This window comes from Chiloscyllium punctatum, chromosome 4 (genome assembly GCF_047496795.1).
Source record: "Chiloscyllium punctatum isolate Juve2018m chromosome 4, sChiPun1.3, whole genome shotgun sequence".
NCBI lineage: Eukaryota > Metazoa > Chordata > Chondrichthyes > Orectolobiformes > Hemiscylliidae > Chiloscyllium > Chiloscyllium punctatum.
In genome coordinates, this window is record NC_092742.1 from 65,932,906 (window position 1) to 65,952,969 (window position 20,064).

Sequence of the window (20,064 nt, forward strand, 5' to 3'; positions counted from 1 at the left end):
AGCAGCAAATGCAGCCTCTAAAGGGTTGTGCCCAGAATGATGAGGCAGACTACAAATTCTAACAAGAACTAGTCTACTTTGGATAAATTAATGCCAACCATTCAAGATGTTGTTAAACTTCAGGGGACACCCCTGACACTGATAAGCTGCTTGTGTGATCCTGATGCTCGACTCTGGACTACTCCCGCAGGTCAAACTTGTATGCCTGGTGATCTTGCTGTATGGATTATTGACTGTGTGTATTATGCAGCTCACTGTGGTGTCTGTTCGGTCGCCGACCTTCTCCTGACTGCTTGGTGGCATCCCTGCCTCCAGCAACTAGCTCAAAGGGTTAGTGACTGATGTCTTATTTGTCAAGAACATAACCCCGGAAAAGGCTTGCCTTGCACTCTGGGTAGAACTCCCTTGCTGGAGGGTCCCTTTGAGATGCTTCAACTGGACTTCATTGAGTTGCAGAAATGTCAGTGCTACAAATATGTTTTGGTTATTGTTGATGTCTTTTCTAAGTGGTTTGAAGCCTACCCTACCACTAACGCTACTGCTGAGACTGTGATGAAGATTTTGCTTAAGGCAACTGTTTCCAGCTTTGGTGGACCTGCGTGCATTAGCTCGGACAATGGACCACACTTTGTTGGTAATATTATTGAAGAACTCTGTTCCCAGCTTTCTATTCATCGGCAACTGCATTGTGCCTATTATCCTCAAGCTGCCAGCCATGTTGAACATTCTAACCAGACTCTTAAGACTAAACTTTCCAAATTAATGGCTGAGACTGGCCTCTCCTGAGTTAAGCAATACCATGTGGTTTTATTCCAGATGCGATCCGTGCCTGTGGGCAAGACACGACTGCCTTCAACTGAGATTCTGTGTGGTCATCTGCTCCGTACTCCTTGGAATGATTCGACTCCCTCGTCAGTCCACTTCCACCACATGATCAAAGAAATGATTGGTGTGTTCTTGCACTAACTAACATTGTGTGTGCCTTTCACTCCCAGGTGCATGCAGCCCACGGCGATGTTCCCTCCCTTTCAGCCTCATCACGGGCAGAGCTGGTTCGTTTGTGCTTGTCAAGAACTGGGTTCGCAAGGGTCTCCAACCTCGTTGGGATGATTTTACTTACCATCCTTACGGCGGTCAAAGTCACTGGTCGCTCAGCTTGGGTCCACCTGCACCATTGTAAATTGATTAGCCGTGCTAATCAAAAGGGGGGAGAGGACAATATCTCTTGAACAATTTTAAATGGTAACGGCACCCACTGACTGGACACCCATGTTAATTGATTAGTTGATTGACTCCTTACTTACTTTTTGTTATTTGTCACGCAACCCTTGTGTTACAGAACTCTTTCCCAAATTAGTCATGTGGCAATTTGCTTGTCTGCTGTCCCTCCTTTTGATAGCCCACTCCCAGGAAGTCTGAGCAGATTGGCATCACTGACATCAACCGACCAAACATGATACGCCATCTATGTCGAGTAGATGTTGTCCAATGCACCGGACCAGATGCCTTCGACGTGTGGAACGTGATAAATATTGGTTATTGCAATGGGCTCTTACATCAGAAAGACCGTGTGGTCCATCTGGACAGTAGCAGTCATTGGGAATTACCATGTCGTTACCAAACCTGTCTTTTTGATTTTACCTGCAAACGTAAGCCAAATGAGGATAAAAATTATCAACCCTGTTACTATGGTAAATGTTTTAAGGGGGCCATCCCTTTTTGCAGGACGGGCCTACTAGTGAAGAGAAGCCTGATAGGGGAAACTCCTCAATCCACAAACAACTTTTTCAGACAAGCCCACACTCCTCTCTGTCAGTGGATGATTTACTTGCCCAGTCCCAAGTCCCCAAACCTAATCTATTCATCAGACTACCTACTGCCGACCCTCCGAAGAGAAATATCACTTTCCAATTCCTTTTTAGCCCTCCTGCCACCTGTTTGCTGATGTCTTTTAACTCTACTACAGGATCGAATGAGAAGTGCTTTAATGGAACCAACTACGGGTGTGCAATTGTTCATGTCCACATAACATCTCCTGCCTATTTGAGACTTGTCTCGCCATTTGTGTAAGACAAAAGGGCCTTATACCTTCTGTCCGTGTATCCAAACAGCTTGCGTTCCTCTGGCTGGGGGGGGGGGGGGGGGGGAGCAATAGGCCTTATGCGGCATAATTAGATATACCCATTTCCATGTACGGACCCAGAATGGAACTCTTCCCTTGCGCATTTATAGGTATTTTCTCTTTTCAGAATTTGATACTGTGGCCAAGACCATATGCAATAGAGCTAAGGGAGAGCCTAATGGGAACAGAATTCTGAGGACCATTGTCTACCATATAGTGTGAGCACTCAACAGACTCTTGGCCCATTTTTTACGGTGCTCAAGTGACGCCTCTTGCAAATTGTCCGCCCTTTACTCCTGTAGACCTGACCAGAACCCCTGCTGGAACATTTCAGTAACCTATTTTAACAAACCCTCCCTCATATACACCAAACCAGGCTATTATTTCATTAGCCAAGGTAAAGCTACTAATTTCCTTGTCCTTGATGACAGAGATGTTCCCCATAAGGTCACTATCGGAGCCCTTGTTCCCACAACAGTACCTTGTCCTGGCCAGTGCACAAGTTGATGGAATCTTCAACTGAGAAGGCCGCAGCGGTTGGTCTCAGCCAACTTTTGCTGCAATTGGAAGGATCCCAAGGCACTGGGTGACAATAGAGGACACTCGATAGGCTGGGGAATCCTGAGTACCCTGAGTTTGGGAGGATCAGCAGGGGTGATAAGTCAAAAGAACCGCAATGACTTTACCTGCAGCTGACCATTCGAGGAAATAAGACTAAAGTGGCTTTGGAACAGATTAAACTGGGATTATCAGGTCTTTATACAGAATCGGTACGCCTTAGACTATATACTAGCCAGGGAAAGCGGGGTCTATTCTATTGTCCAAGATAAATGCATCATTGGCATTGCCAATAGCACTGGTAATAATACTAAGATACAAGATGAGATCCAGGTGTCCCTTGATGGAATGACTGAAGGGACCAATTGGGGAATCCGGGGATCGGGCTCTTGGTACAATTGGCTTATCAATTTAGTTATGGATATCGGAATCATTCTCCTCTACTTGTTGGTCGGTATTGCTTTTGTTAAGTGTTTAATTGCTAAGCTTATGAACTCCCTTAGTGATATTGATTCACTCCAGAAGATGCTCCTTTTGCAATCCGATGGCTCACCCGCATGTGTTGATAGTGATGATAAATGTGACCAGATGAACTGCGTAGATACTGGTGCCACTCTAGAGGATGTTAATGGCTGGAATGCCTTGAAGGGCATTCGTTTGGATTAGCCTTCCCTTTTAGTGATCGCAGTGCAATCAAAGGGGAGAATGAGGATGTGGACATTTGGGAGGTAGGACAAAACAGCTGAAGGAGCTGCACAAAATGGCTTCTGCTTCACTAACTTGGTCTGTACTAAGTCAGACAGATACTTGTGACTCAGGACAAACAAGAAACCACAGACTGATGTAGAATATTGTAAATGCAGAAGTAACGGTTTAACTGCAGGACAAATATGATTCTCAGAACAGGTTGTTGACAAAAAAGCGTGATAGGCTAAGGCAGAATTACACACAGACTTCAGGGAATCTGATTGATTGTTACTATGTGATCATGCTCCATGTCTGACTATGAACAATGCACATAAACCCTATGCAAACTCTGTAAGTCGTCAAATTCTTTTGGTGGTGTAGGAGTATTCATTATTCTGGGCTGAGCAGAGTCTACCGACCTGGCCGTTTCAAAGAATAAATGATTACTTGAGTAATTGACACAGAATCATTTCCAGGTGTACTTATTGACTGGCTCCACGAACCTGAAGACCCAGACAGCAGTCTAGATCATCACATTCACCAAATACAGGGACGATGATTGACAAGTTGCAAGCATCTTTTACAGTACATAGATTCCCACAGATGTTGGTCACAGACAATGGGCCATCATTTACCAGCAGGGAATTTGAGTATTTCCTAAAGTCGAGTGGTGTTCGGCATGCAAGGATAGCTTCATACCATTCAATGTTCAGTGATCTGGTGGAATGAGCAGTCCAAACATTGAATGCAGACTTAAAGAAACAGCATACAGCTTCACTGGACATCAAATTGTCCCAGTGCCTGTTTGATTGTAAGACTGACTTTTACAGGACTACAGGCTCTGTTCCAGCAGAGTTGCTAATGAGGAAAAGACTTCACACCAGGTTAAGCCTGATCTTCCCAGACTTGGGGAGGGTGGGGGAGTGGTGATACAACATTAGGAATGCTAATGCCAGACACAAGACTCCTCTAAACTAGAGAGGTAGTTTACTACAGGGACGAGGTTTTGTGAGAAAAGGACTGGAATGGGCCTGCATGGGTAAGAGGCATGGTCAACATGAGGTCAGGTCCCATGATGTACAAAGTTTGGGTAGGAGAAGAGGTTCTGGACAAGCATGTGGTCCACATGAAAGCTGAAAACTCATGAATAGGGCAGGAGCAAAGCATATACAGCCTGTCAGACCATGCGGCAAGGCTGTCAGAAGCTGTGGGTTCTCCTCCTAGTGTTAAAGAAACCTCTGAGGACGAGATGGGCATGGCAGAGATTGCAGACTCAATGGCATTACCACAAGATGAAAATGATGAATTTCTGCAGAGACGCTCCAAAAGCAATGGACCGGCTACAGCTGGTAAGTGTTGCCAGAATCTGAGGCAAAGTTGGAAGAACCAGACCTCTCTGGACTTGGAGGGATGTAGTGACTATAACGAGGTCTGCCTCGTAATCTTGGGATTGTTATTCTGGTCCAATCAGGGAACCCTGGCTGACAGAGATAAACAGTTGTATCCCCAGTGGAGGGATCTCTATGCAGGAGTCCTCCCCCTTTCTCTCGGGGATCTGGGGTGGAGGGTGCTGCACGCAGCAGTCCCCTGCAACTGCAGATTGCGGTGGTTCACGGACTCCCAGCCCAACTGCTTTTTCTGTGGTGCTGTGGAGTCCGTAGATCATGTATATATTGGGTGTGGGCGTTTACACTCCCTTTTTAATTTCCTAAAAAACCTCCTTCTCTGTTTTTGGTTGCACTTCAGTCCCATGCTCCTGATCTTCGGACACCCGGTACAGAAGGGGGAAGGCAGGTCTGAAGACTTCCTCGTGGGTCTGCTCCTGGGCCTGGCCAAACTGGCCATAAACAGGTCCAGGCAGCAGGCCATGGAGGGGATCTTTAGTGTTGACTGTCTGTCCCTCTTCTGCGGTTACGTTAGAGCCCGGGTGTTCTCTGGAAAAGGAGCACACGGTGTCCACCAACACCCTGGAGTTGTTTAGGGAGAGGTGGGTGCCGCAGGAACTGGAGTATTATTTCCCCGTCCAATTCTATTTTGATTTAAGCCCTAACCTCCCCTTCACTGTTTGATCACACAGCATTGCCCTTTTGATGTGAAGAGCGCTGCTTGTCACTGGCCACTTGGTTGTTTCTTTTCTTTAAAAAAAACAGTTGTATTGGGGTTCTGCTCACTCTAGGAACTGGTATTGAGCTAGCTGGGTCTGTGCCATGCACTCTGCATGTGTAAATAAAGATTGACTTGGTGATGACTCCTTTGAGGAGTTATTTCAGTTGTCTATGATAACACTTCACTTTCTTGTTCATCGAAGGATCTATGAAAAGCATTCAAAGATTCTGCTGCTATCATCATTTGAGGGAGTGTGTCAAAGACTGCCAACCTTCTGAGAGGACATAAAATGCCCTTCTCTGTTTTGAACAGGTGACACCTTATTTTTAAGCATTGACTCATAATTCTAGATCCACTCTAGATCTCTCCACATCTACGCTGTCAAGTCCCCTCAGGATCATATTTCAATCAAGTTTTTCTTATTCTTACAGCAATTACAAGCCTAGTTTGACCAACCCTTCCTTATAGCCTATCCATTCTAGACATTAGTTTTGGTATTACTTGCAGAGCATTTACTTTCTTAAATAAGCAGACCAATATTATACACAGTTCTCCAAATGTGGTTTCTCCAGTGCCTTTATGACCGATTCATAACCTCTGTTTTTATATTCAGTTCCTCTCACTTAAATTGTGGCACTGTATTAGCTTTCCTAATCACCTGCTGTACCTACATGCTAACTTTTGTGATTGGTGTGCTCAGACACCCATATCCTTCTGCATTTCAGAAATCTGTAATCTCTCAACATTTAAATCATTTGCTTGTTTTTTTAATCTTCCGATCAAATAAACAATTTTACATTTTCCCCCATTATTCTCCATTTTCTAGATCATTACCTGCTTACTGAACCTATATGTATCTTCTTGTAATTTCCTTATGCCCTCTTTGCAACCTATCTTTGTGTCCTCTGGAAATTTGACAGCCATATCTTTCAACCCTTTATTAGTTGAGAACCTAGCGCTGATCCCTGTGGCACGCCAATCATTATGTCTTCCAACCAGAAAAACATCCATTTATGCCTACTCTCTGCTTCATAAGTGAACCAATCTTTGATCCGTGCCAGTAAGTTAACCCCAATACCATGATTGTTTATTTTATAAGATAACCTTTGATGTGGCAATTTATCAAATTACTTCTAGAAAATCAAGTCCAGTTCCCCTTTATCTACAAAAGTAATCGAATCTAATCTAATATCTGCTCCCAGGTGAAGCATGTTACTTCCTCATGGAACTCCAAATGATTGGGAGTAATTTCCCTTTCATAAACCATATTGACTCTGCCTGATTATTTTGAATTTATTTAAATGTCCTGCTAGAACTTCTTTCGTAATAGCTTCAAATGTTAAGCTAACTGGCCTATAGTTTCTTGCTTTCTGTCTCCTCTTTTCAAATAAACATGTTAGTTGTCTTCCAATTTAGTGGGACCTCCTCCAAATCTATATATTTAAATATATGATATGTATACTACTTATGGTATATATTCATATAGCATCAGTGTTGAGACTTATGGTTCACTTTTTCTCAGATTCTAATTTTTCCTCCTTGATTAACCATAGTGATGGTCCATCCTTGGGAATTTTTTTAATTATCTGTTGAAATCTATTTATTCTTTGTATTCTGAAAATCTCCAGAATGCGTTCCACTGCATCTTTATTGAACAAATTTTACTTTCGTATCCTCATAATTCCCATTACTTAGGTTTAACAAAATAGTCTTGGGCCTATTCTTCACTTCCTTAAACTAAATTCAACCTAATACCTCGGGACCTCTTCACTGAGATAATTAATTTATCCTATCTTGTTGTACAACACTAAGCCTACTTTCTAACTTACTATCCTTCCTAAATGTGTTGTACCCTTCAATATTCAGGTCCCAATCCATGTTATCCTACAGCCGTGTCTTTATACTCTATCAATTCATGATTCATTTCAAATGCTACTTGCATTTGCATTAAGACTTTAGCTTTAACTTTTTATCCTTCTTGTAACCTCTCGCCTTATCTGTTGACTTGCTCTTAGATTTGTATTCTATCAGGTTCCGTGTCAGTGTGTTTATCATTTCCTGTATCATTACCTTTCTCTCTTGCATTATATCGGATCTTGGATTTGCTATAACTTCTCAAATTTGATCCCGTTCCCCCATTTGGTATAAAACCCTCTCTACATCCCTCATGTGGCTCACAAGAACACTGTTCCCACCATGCTTCAGATGGAGACCATCCCAATGTACAAATCCCATTTTCCCCAGTACCAGTTCCCCACAAGCGATGACCACTTCTCCACATTAGACGTTGAGTGACATACTCATCTCTTCAACCTTTTTTACACTTGAATAATTTACATGCAACTTAGGTAATGATCCAGCGATTATAACTTTTTAAGGTTCTGTTTCTTAATTTGGTGACGGACTCCTCTCACTGACTATGCAGAATATAGCGTCTCCTCTCACTGACTATATCCTTCTTGGTCTTTCCTGTATTAAAAATTACCACTATTAGGGTGGCACGGTGGCTCAGTAGTTAGCACTGCTGCCTCACAGCATCAGGGTCTCAGGTTCGATTCCAGCCTCGGGCGACTGTCTGTGTGGAGTTTGCACACTCTCCCTTTATCTGCATGGGTTTCCTCCAGGTGCTCCGATTTCCTCCCACAGTCCAAAGATGTGCAGGTCAGGCGAATTGGCCATGCTAAATTACCCATAGTGTTAATTGGTTAAAGCACCTAGTGTTAGGTGCATTAGTCAGAGGGAAATGGGTCTGGGTGGGTTACTATTTGGAGGGTTGGTGTGGACTTTTTGGGCCAAAGGGCCTGTTTCCATACAGTAGAGAATCTAATCTAATCTAAATTGAGTGCAAAAGACAATCACCTGTATATAATTACAATTTGGTGCTGACATTTTTAGCTGTTTGCACACCTTTGATCTCTGATTATTTCTCCATCATGTATGATGATTACAGATTAGTGATTGTTACACAGTGCTGCTGACTGTCTGTGATATGGTTGGCCATCTTAAATGGATAGATGGATTCTTGCAGTATCCAAACAAAGTTTACGTATATTTTTAAAATGCAAAATTCAACACAAAATGTAATATATTTGCTTGCACTCAATGCAGCATTAAAGCAAATGAAGTGTATAGTGGTCATTTCTTCTATAACGCAATAGTTGCGTACTTGTGTGACCCCCGCTATATGAAAATTGCGCATTAAAAATAACACTTAAAGTGTTGGTGATGTCATCGCATTATAACCAACACACATTTTACAAGTTTGCATTTTAGAAAAGCAGCATTCCCTTTTCATAAATTGCATTACAGCTGATTCGTGTTAACAAAAGACGTGTAATAGCAGAACTGTTTGTATTAGAGTTACTAGCGAATTTAATAAGTTAACTGGAAGTCATTTATTGATTTGTTTTCGTGTTCAGTATAGCTAAATCTCTAAAGCTCTATCCAGGATAGGTAGAAAATTGATTGTGTTGCTTATTTACCAATGTGTTTTGGGATATATTTAACATAGCATTACTTAGTAATTCCAAAAATATATTTGGATTTAAATAATTGGACTGAAAATATTAACTCTGTTTCTTACTCCCAAATGCTGTTGAGTTTCTCCAACATTTTATTTTAGTTCCAATTATCATCAACAGTACTTTCCTTTTATCAAGCAGGTTTTGAAAATGGTGAATGTGTATATGGTAGGAAATTTGCTTTCTCTGTTAGGACCACTTTTGATTTCTGGTGGCTACTTCTCATTTTGGAGGATTGCTTTTTCATTTTCACTAACCTATTTATTAGTTAATGCAGTAATATTGTAAGAATACCTTCTGTATTTGTATTAATATATGTAATATTTGGATTTGCATGGAAAATGAATTGTGGTCACGAAAAGTATTAACAAACAGGATTAAGGAGAATCCCAAGGCTTTCTATACATATATTAAAAACCAGAGGGTAGACAGGGAAAGGGTTGGCCCACTCAAGGGCAAAGAAGGGGGGTCTATGTGTGGAGCCAGAAGAGGTAGATGAAATCCTATAGGAATACTTTCTGTTGGTATTCACCAAAGAGAAGGAATAGATAGAGGACGAACCCAAGAAAGGGAGTGTGAAGTTTCTAAGCCAAGTTGTAATTAAAAAGGAAGAGGCATGTGCATCTTAAAAAATATTAAGGTAGATAAGTCCACAGGTCCTGATGGGATCAATCCCAGAATATTGAGGGAGGCAAGAGAATAATGATGGAGCATTGACAGACATCTTTGTATCCTCTTTGGCCACAGGTGAGGTCCTAGAGGTCTGGAGAATAGCCAATGTTGTGCCATTGTTTAAGAAGGGTAGCAGGGATAATCCTGGAAATTACAAGCCTGTGAGTCTCATGTTAGTGGTAGGGAAATTATTGGAAAAGATTCTCAGGGACAAGATCTATAATCATTTAGAAGCAAATGGACTTATTAACAACAGACAGCATGGTTGTGTGCAAGGGAGTTCATGCCTCATTAACTTGATTGAGTTTAGCCTGGAGGATAATGAGGCAAGACGAGGGCAATTGATCTAAGACCTCGCTGTTTACCCTGTTGGTAGGAGCCCAAGGATTTAAACCTGGGACAATGGACTGGCTTTAAGTTATGGGAGAATAAGGGAATTTCATGCCTGGGAGATTTGGTCAAGGCGGAGGTCTTGATGTAATTTAGTCAGTTAAGCCAGAAATATGGACTGTCTAATAGAGACCTTTCCTGGTACTTACAGATCAGGGATTGTATACCGAGGAAGATCATGTCCTGGCTCAGTGTTACAAGCCAGACGTGGAGAAAAGAGTACACCGCTGTATGGGTGCTCTTTCAGTCAGTACCTTGTATCATTTACAGAAAGGTCATGCCTTGGAGGACATGGATGGACTCTGTAGGACGTGGAATCGAGAGCTAGGAGAGGATATTTCGTCAGAGGTATGGGATGATATATGGAGAAATATAAGGAAAATTTCAGTATGTAACAGCGCGCAGGCCATGCAATTGAAAATCTTACACAGGGCTCATGTGGCACCAGAAAGGTTAGCTAAGTTTAAGAGAGGAACGTCTTCAGGGTGTCCCAAATGTAAAATTGGCATTGGCACTCTTACACACTGCTACTGTTCATGTTTTAAGATCCAGAGATACTGGAACGCTATAGTAAGGGAGCTAAAGGACATTCTGGGCATTAAAATTAATGTGGATCCGGTATTTCTTCTTCTGGGGCTATAGAGTCATAGAGATGTACAGCATGGAAACAGACCCTTCGGTCCAACTCATCCATGCTGACCAGATATCCCAACCAAATCTAATCCCACCTGACAGCACCCAGCCCATATCCTCCAAAACTTTCCTATTCTAGTGAATTGGACATTGGAAAAACCACCAGGTTTTATGGGGTGGCGTAGGCTGGTGATGGAGCATCTCCCCCAAGACTACCCCTCAAATATAGTGCACCACAAAACAGAGCAGTTTTACAAAACGTGGTGGCCCTTTTAAGTTATATTGATGCAGACCTATCAGCAATATTAGTTAGGGCTGTGGTACAGCCGTGGGAATCAGTATGGGTGCCCATGGGTCCCTGGGAGGGGGAGGCTCGGGGAAAAAGCATACGGGTACTATAGCTGGTGCTCCATGGGATGGGAGCCTCAGTGGAGGTGTGATGATTGAACTAGAATAAAGGAATGAGATAGAATTTAGTTAAGTTGAATTTAGTTCAAAAATAAATATTTATTTAATTTGTTAGTATTTAGTTTAAGTTAAGTAGATCTGTTTGTTCTGGTAGAATAGTAGGTCATTCATTACTAATAGTATCATGTTATGACTTTGTTGTACTGCCTCTACTTTTCTGTTTTTTTGGTGTTATTCTTTTTTAGTATATAGATGTTTTCTAAAAGATTTAAAAAGGTGTTTCGTAAAAATATTTATACAAAAGTTTTTAAAAACTTGATTGAGTTTTTTGAGGAGATGACAAAGATGATTATTCAGGGAAAAGTATTTGATGTTATCTCATGGACTTCAGTAAAGCCTTTGACAAGGTCTGTCATGGCAGACTGGTACAAAAGGTGAGGTCACTTGGTATTGGAGTAAGCTGGCAAGAAGGATATTGAACTAGCTTATTCGTAGAAGGCAGAGAATATTGGTGGAAGGATGATTTTCAGATTGGAGCATTGTGACTAGTGGTGTTCCACAGGCATCAGTACTGGGACCTTTGCTGTTTGTGGTCTACATAAATGATTTGAAGGAAAATGTAGCTGGTCTAATTGGTAAGTTTGCAGACAATACAAAATTTGGTGGAGTTGCAGATCATGAGGAGGATTGTCAGAGGATACAGCAGGATATAGATCAGTTGAAGGCATGGGCAGAAAAATGGCAGATGGAGTTTAATCCGGACAAATGTGAGGTGATACATTTTGGAAGGTCAAGTACAGGTGGAAATTATACAGTGAATGGCAGAACACTTAGATGTATTGATTTGCAGAGAGATCTGGGTATGCAGATCACTGAAGATGGCAATGCAGGTAGATAGTGTGGTAAAAAATGCTTATGACACGCTTGCCTTTTTTGAAAGGGGCATTGAGTATAAGGATAGACACGTTATGCTGCAGCTTTATAGAATTTGGTTCAGCCACACTTGGAAAATTGTATACAGTTCTGGTCACCACACTACCAAAGGATGTGGCTACTTTGGAGAGGGTCCAGAAAAGGTTTACCAAGATGTTGCCTGGTATGGGGGATTTTAGCTATGAAGAAAAGCTGACTAGACTAGGTTTGTTTTCACTGGAATGTAAGTGGTTGAGGGGTGACCTAATAGAAGTTTAGAAAATTATGAATGGCATGGATAGAGTGTAAAGTAAGAGGCTTTTCCCATGGTGGAGGGGTCAATTACTGGGGATATAGGTTCAAGGTGCAAGAAGGGAAGTTTAAAAGAGATGTACAAGGCAGGCTTTTCACACAAAGGGTGGTGCCTGGAACGCATTGCTAAAGAAAGTAGTGGAAGCAGACACAATAGCAGCATTCAAGAAGCACCGGGATGAAGACATAAATAGGAAGGAAATAGAGGGATAGGATCCTGTAAGTGAGGGAAGTTTTAGTAGGGAAGGGCAAAATGTGTCAGCACAGATTTGGAGGGCTAAAGGGCCTGTTCCTATCCTGTATTATTCTTTGTTCTTTGAACTCTCCATAAAATTTCAAACCTCCTAGATATAGCTTTATTTAAATTGATACATGAGAAAAGGTATAAGTTAGAAACAAAATTTTGTTTTTCCTAAAATTACTGACACATACTTCTGCATGCAGAAAACCATCACCTGAAATGCACATTCCACGGACTAGTGTGAACACAGCTTGTTGGAGTTTCCATCACACAAACCAAAACTGGGACTTTATAACCAAGCAGTTGCCAAACCTTTTTACTGCATCTCAATCTCAGATTTCAATTTAATAATTAACATAGTGTTCATTGTAGCAGGATCCACTCAATTATAGTTCCCCAAGTAGAGTAGTTCATGATGTTACACACCTTAGACAAAATATTCCACATTGATTTGCAAGGAATTTATTTACCTGTGCGATTTGAAGCTTTCTGCTTTCCCAGTTAGTTGAGCATTGCTTTATTGACAGGTTTAAAGCTATTCTGTCTTCATTGCAACCTCTCTACCTTTCCCTTCTGCCTTTACAGCCTCCTTCTCCCCCAGAGCTCTTGCCATCCATTTTCTGTGCACAACCTTCTTGCAGCCTTCTTTTTCCCCCACTCTTTTGCCAAGCACAACTATTTTGCAGCCTTTGTCTTTTCACAAAACACTCTTGCAAGTCTCTACTTACCCCCACAGCCATCTTGTCCCTTCTCTTCCCTTCCCTTCCTCTGCTCACCCATATTGCAGTTTAACTTTCTCAGGGATCAATGCTCATTGTACTAACTTCTTTAAATATTTGTAATATTTATATGAGTTATGGTGTATATATACCATCTGTGTTGTTACTTATGGTTTACTTTGCCTCATGTTCGAATTTTCCCTCCTTAGTAAGCACAATGGTAGGTCTATCTTTTGTAATTTTTCTTAGTTGTTAAAATCTATTTATTCTTTATATTCTGAAAATCCCCTTAAATATCTACCACTGCATGTCTATTGACCTATCCTTTAACCTACTTTGCGAATTAATTTTAGCTAACTTTGTTTTTATGCCCTCATAATTCCCCTTATTTAGGTTTAATAACATAGTCTTGAGTCCATTCCTCCCTCCCTGAAACTGAAGGTAAAATTCAATCTGCTACCTCAGAACCTCTTCATTGAGATCATTGATTTAACCTGACGTTACATAACAAATCTAGTATAGTCTGCTCTCTGTTTGAATCCAAAACATACCATTCTAAGGATATATCCCAAAAAGAATCTTGAAATTATTCCAGAAATTATCCCACTCCTTCAATGTTTCCTAATTTCTTGTCCTTCCTCGATGCCTTGTACTCTTCAATATTCAGGTCCCAATCCATGTTATCCTGCTGCCATGGCTCTATAATGGCTGCAAGATTGTAATTACTTATGTCTGTTGTGTTCTCAGTCCATCTTTTTTGTTTCGTATGCTACCTGCATTTAGATTTTGGTTTTAACCTTTTAGCCTTCTTGTAACCTTTAGCCTTACATGTTAACTTACTCTTAAGGCTTATACTCTGTCTGTTCCTTTCACAGTGTTCTTTTCATTTTCTGTATCAATACCTTTTTCTTTCTTGCTTCTCTGATCTTTGATTTACTACATCTTCCTAAATTTGATCCCTTGCCTCCACTCTTCAGTTTAAAATCCTGTCTTCGTCTCTCATTATTTAGCTCACGAGAGCACCATGTTTCAGATAGAAACAGCTCCAATGATACAGATCCCACTTCCCACAGTACTAGTGCCAATGCCCCACAAACTAAAACCAGTTTCTCCACAGCAGTCTTTGAGTGACATATTCATCTTTTCAATTCTCTTCAGCCTCTCTTCACAAACCTCCATCTTAAGGCCTTCTTTCCCCCACACCTATCTTGACAACCTTCCCCCCTCTGTAGTCTCCTTCCTCTCACACATATCTCGGAGATTCTTCTTACCTTCACTCTCTTCTTACCATCACACCCATCTTGCATCACTCCCATCACTCCCATCTTGCAGCCTCCTTCTCCCATCAGTCCATCTCGCAGCCTCCTTTGCCCCCCCCCCCCAACACCTTTCTTGCCACCTCCACCCCCACAATAATCCTGCAGCCTCCTTCTCCGCTCTGTCCACCTTGCAACCACCTTCACCTCATCTTTTTCCACCATACTCCAATATCCTTTTGCAGCCTGCTTTTCTTTTATCCCCTTTTTTAACCCCAGCAGACTCCCCTCATTCTGGACCTGGCAGGCAGAACTCATAAATCAAACAGAAGACTCAAAATCCTGTCCTCAGCAAAAGATGGCCACCATCCAAACCTGGGCTAATGATGGCTCCCATTTCCAGCCTTAGCCAAAGGTGACCCCAATGAATCGCTCACTTAGCATTCCAATGCCCCACTATACACAGATTGCTTCTGTCCTGTGTTTGTTGCTGTGAATCTATTTACAGCAAGCACAAGAGAAAACTGCACTGTGGAGAGAGGAAATCCTCCTCACTATTTCATAGAATTATAGAATTCCTACAGTGTGGAAGCAGGTCATTTGGTCCATCGAGTCCACCACTTACTCTTCGAAGAGCATTGCACGCAGACTCACTCCCCTATCCCTGTAACCCTGCATTTCCCATGGCTAATTCACCTAGCCAGCACATACCTGGACACTACCAGCGGTTGAGAATGGCCAGACTATATTACCTGTACATCTTTGGACTGAGAGGAAACCGGAGCACCCAGGGGAACCCACGCAGACATGGGGAGAATGCATAAACTCCACACAGACAGTTGCTGAAGGGTAGAATGGTACTTGGGCTCCTGGTGCTGTGAGGCAGCAGTGCTAACCACTGAGCCTCTGTGCTGCACACAAATTTCCTTGAATTTTATTATGAAAAGACTTTTTTTCTGATTGATTGTCCCTATAGATGGCTTTTCTGGGTGATCTGAGGACTTTTATGGATGGATTATCCTGCCTCATTATGTTTTTTGACTGCTGGACTATGGAAATTAAAAAAGAAAAGAAGAAAATCCAATGCTAGTGCTAGGGCTGCAACTATTTGCGATCTATACCAGTGATTTGGATAAAAGGACTGAATGATGACATCCTGCTGATGACACTTGGATATCAGACCAAACCCCGTCAAATTATATTAAGAATATAACCCAGACCCTAACTTTTTCTTATTTTAAAGGTAAGTGTAAGGTCTTGCATTCCAGATGCAATTTGATCGGTCAACCTACCCAACGTTAAGCAAAATACAGTTTTTTTATGCTACAGTTAAAATACAGACAAAATAAAAACCAAATAAAATATTAGCTTAACTGTAACTATACTGAAATGCTGAACAAAATCATAGATATATTAATTACTTCTAATTAACTGTTCCTACACAGTACCATCCCACAAACACTCCCTTGTCAAGGGCAAATTCAGTAAAAGAGATTGCCTTCCATGCAAATCTAGCAGCAGGAAGAGAACCACAGCTTTTAGCTTAATAGAGAGAGGAATAAGAGCTTCCACATCCAGCTTCAAGACTCCAGCAACTGTATAAAGCTAAAACGAAAAGCCCTGATTCTGTGGGAGCTTGAGCCCACCCATTCAGGCTGCTTCTATTGTTCCAATTTAAAAAAGAAATTTGCAAGGCCTCACAAGCCATCTACTTTAATGGCTTTGAGCAGACTGATCATCACCTCTGTCTCAACTTTCCTTCAGTAAAAATCAGAACAAAATACACCTCTTAAAGCCATTGTATCGTTACAGATAAGTAAGAGAGTAAGTTGTGAAGAGGTCATAAGTCAGCAAAAGGGTGTAGATTGGTTAATGGGCAAAACTTAGATAAGTGGAGTATGACTTGGGAAATGTAAAGTTGTCCACTTTTGTAGAAAAATAGAAAAGCAATACATTATTGAAATGAAGAGAAGTTGCAGAGCTCTGCCTTACAAAGGTAAAGAGATATCCTGTTACATAAGTCGCAAAAAACAATGTATACGTATAGCAAATGATTAGGAAGGCAAAATGAAATGATATTGTTTATTGCAAGAGTATTCAAATGTGAAAAGAAGGAAGGTTTGCTGTCATTGTACAGGGCATCAGTGGGGCCACATGTGGAGTACTGTGTGCAGTTTTGATTTCCTTACTTAAAAAATGACAAGTGCCATCAGAAGCAGTTCAGAGAAAGTTCACTTGACCAGTTCCTGGGATGATGGGGTTTTTGTATGAGGCAAGGTTTGTTAGTTTTGATCTCTATCTGACAAAGATTAAAAGAATGAAAGGTAAAAGATAAAAGATCCTGAGGAGTCTCCCACATTAGACTGAGGTGAGGAGAATTTACTTTTGAATACGGTATTCGCACTGTGCAAAGTTCTGTGTCCAGAAAGCAGTGGAAGCAGAGAGATTGAATTTTTAAGTTGAGTCAGATAGATTCTTGATTGGCATGGTGAAAAGCTATAGTGGATAAGCAGGGCAGTTGAGTTGAGGCCTCAATAAGACCAGCCATGATATTATCGATAATACAGCCGGTTTCAAGGGCCAAATGACTTACGTTTACTCCTAATTCATATGTTTACAAACTGAATTTCATATTATGGTTTGTTCATTTACATGATAAGGTTATTGACTGCAAATCACATTAAGTTGAATATCAACCCAATCATTGAGTGAATTAAACACTTAATCTATCTTCTATGTCATTGCTCATTACAATTTCAATTTGAATATTTATAGGATGGCTGTTTTTTTGCCTTCAATTATGGTATATCTCTGGAAAGGGGAATCTTGCCTTCTCGTCAATGGTGCCCCCTGTGCCTGCATAAGACAGGGCATCATGAATGCAACCACATTCTCTGACTCCCAAAGTGTTTTCTCAGTTCTGTCAGCCATGAGACCATTGGATATCTGGAGTGAGTGCATTACCTTCGTGTCCCAAATTCAAATGCTGGAATATGTAGCAGAATGGATTTCCCTTACTTAAATTTATTTTACGTATACTTACTAATTTAATACTCAGTACATATTGTGCTGTTGGATCCTATCGGGATGAAATGAGAGGAGATGCACAAAAGATGGGAGTGAAGAGTTTGCTTCCACTTTATCCAGATCTTCTAACAGAAACAAAAAATGCTGGAGAAACTCTGGCAGTCTGGCAGAATCTCTAGAAAGAGAAATGGAGTTAATGATTCGATTCTGATGACACCTCTTCAGAATACTCACCTCCTCTGAAAAATATGTGGGAGAGGTCTTGAATTTTAACACAACTAATTAGGGCATCACATTGGTGATTAGTGATATACAGACATATCACAAGCATTTAAAGTGGATAATATATGTAATTAGTTTTGAAAGAAATGCACAAATACCTATGAAACCAACAAGCAGGGAGTGTAGTCTAAGTGAAAGGACAGGTTATGTACATTCTTTTCAACTGTCACATAGGTCGTAACAGAGATATTAAAACATTTTGGTATTCCCTTCACATGTGAAAACTTGCCTTAGAGTTGTTTAAACTCCATGGTGCCCTCCACAAAAATATGAATTTCTATATTTATATCTTAACAATGGGTAAGCATTAATTTGTTTATGACTCACATGAATGTGCTTTCACTTGCAGATATCTGCTAAAATGCTATTGTATTTTGCTTGTATTCATTTTAGCAAGCAACTCACTCTGTACTTTCCTTTGAGCTCCAAAAGCTTTCAGATTTTTTTCATACTGATCTGTGACTACACAACATTATACTTGCTGTTTGATTTATGAAAATATACTATTTTAAGAAGTACTAGTCATTTTCATCTTATGGTTTACTGAGTAATATTTTTTTCATGTATTTGAATTTCTAAACCTGATTTATTAGGAAAGGATCACAGAGTGGGGTTCGATACTAAATACTTGCAGGACTGGTACAGTTCCAAATGTATTTATTCAACATGTGACTTCTTATATCGTATGAAAATGATATGTTGGATTTATTAAACTAATATTATAAGGAATAAGAAATGAACAAAAGTTATTGTGTTTATTGTGTACTATTTAAGTAGGCAGCCACATACATTCATGAAACAGATTGCTCTTGATTTATTTTGTAATGCAATCCTATAATGCTACAAGTCAGATACACTTTGTCGATGTTGGAAGGTTTCAAGTACATTTTGAGAATCCACCACAGAAACACTGGTGCAGAGTCTTTTTTTTGTAAATAACAGACTGTTTTTAGAAATGTGAAGTGAGACATTGAAATAGATTTATGAAGTCTAAGGGCAGAAGTGTTAATGCCGTGAGAGTGCTAGCATTGCCGCCATAGCAGCTCTGACTTCATCTCTGCACATATGAACAGTTGATCCCTGTAGTCATATATAGCAGTAAACATTAATAACTTAACAGTCTGTAGACAGCGCTGAAGATATGGAGCATTATTGAAGGATGGAATAGAGCAGGTGGCACTTTAATATGTTTAGTGTCGTGGTTGACTCTGAAGACTAGTAGAATGAAATTACTTGAGGTTGGAAAGATTTAGAAAGTGAACTCATTTTGCTGTGCTAAGGAAATGCTACTGATCAGGCTCTCTGTGTCCCTTTTCTAGGTTGGAAAATATTAACCCTGAAGAAAATGACATGGTAAGCCATTCTCTAAGGAGATTTTTTAATGTCAGTCTTATATCTTCAAGGCTTAAGCACAATTGAGTAGGTTTCCAGAGCTAAGAAGTGGGAAAAGATGAATTTGACACACTAATAATGTATGTCTCAGATGTTCCAGAATAATGGACTAATTCTGTTCAGTGTGCTACTTATGTGCAACAACCAATTGCATAAAAAGAGCCAAATAAAACCTATTTCCAAATTCATGAATAACTGCCAGAAATATTATTGATAGACATTACAGGAATTACTGAACCGAATCAACAATGCAAATACAAGGAGATCTATTGACCAGAATGAAGATTTAATTGTGGATCGAATACGCAAAGCCAGAGAGCGGAAGAAGAAAATAACCGCTGAAGAAATTAATGCAGTTATTGAGGAAAGAGATTGTGCTTTAGAAAGAGTAAGTATATTTAGACCACTAAAGGTTTATACTTTCAACCAACTACCTTCTCCCTAACAATGTTGTCATGTAATAAACATTAATGTTACAAACAATATGTACATTTCAAAGACCAATATCAACATATGAATAGTTTAAATTCTAATCTAAAATTTAAAATTAATTTTTAGAATACTGTGTCAATTATCTTCTGTTCGTAATTTCAGCGGCTTCAAAACAATAATGGAAGGTGTTTTAGTTGAACAGCGCATCTTTTAATATTGCTATGAAATTTTGTGCTGTGTTTATAAACTTGGTTGTACTGGGTGTCCACCAATCTAAGGATTTTCAAGCATGCCAAATGAATCATAGATCCAGTAGCCACCCTATTCTAGTCAAATATTTTCAGGGCTGGACATTATGCTGCGATGCCACACTTCCCAAATCACATAGGACATG

The 20,064-nt window shown here is 40.4% G+C and overlaps 1 protein-coding gene across 3 annotated transcripts in view; it reads left to right on the top strand.

Moving 5' to 3' along the window:
• The window catches only part of mipol1 (mirror-image polydactyly 1), a 413,171-nt gene that overhangs the window by 196,908 nt on the left and 196,199 nt on the right, over positions 1-20,064 (top strand). For all 3 annotated transcript variants that reach the window (XM_072568912.1, XM_072568913.1, XM_072568914.1), the window contains exons 5-6: positions 19,166-19,199; positions 19,456-19,626. In XM_072568912.1, coding sequence (XP_072425013.1) covers positions 19,166-19,199; positions 19,456-19,626 — 205 coding nt within the window. The remainder of the gene's footprint in view (positions 1-19,165; positions 19,200-19,455; positions 19,627-20,064) is intronic.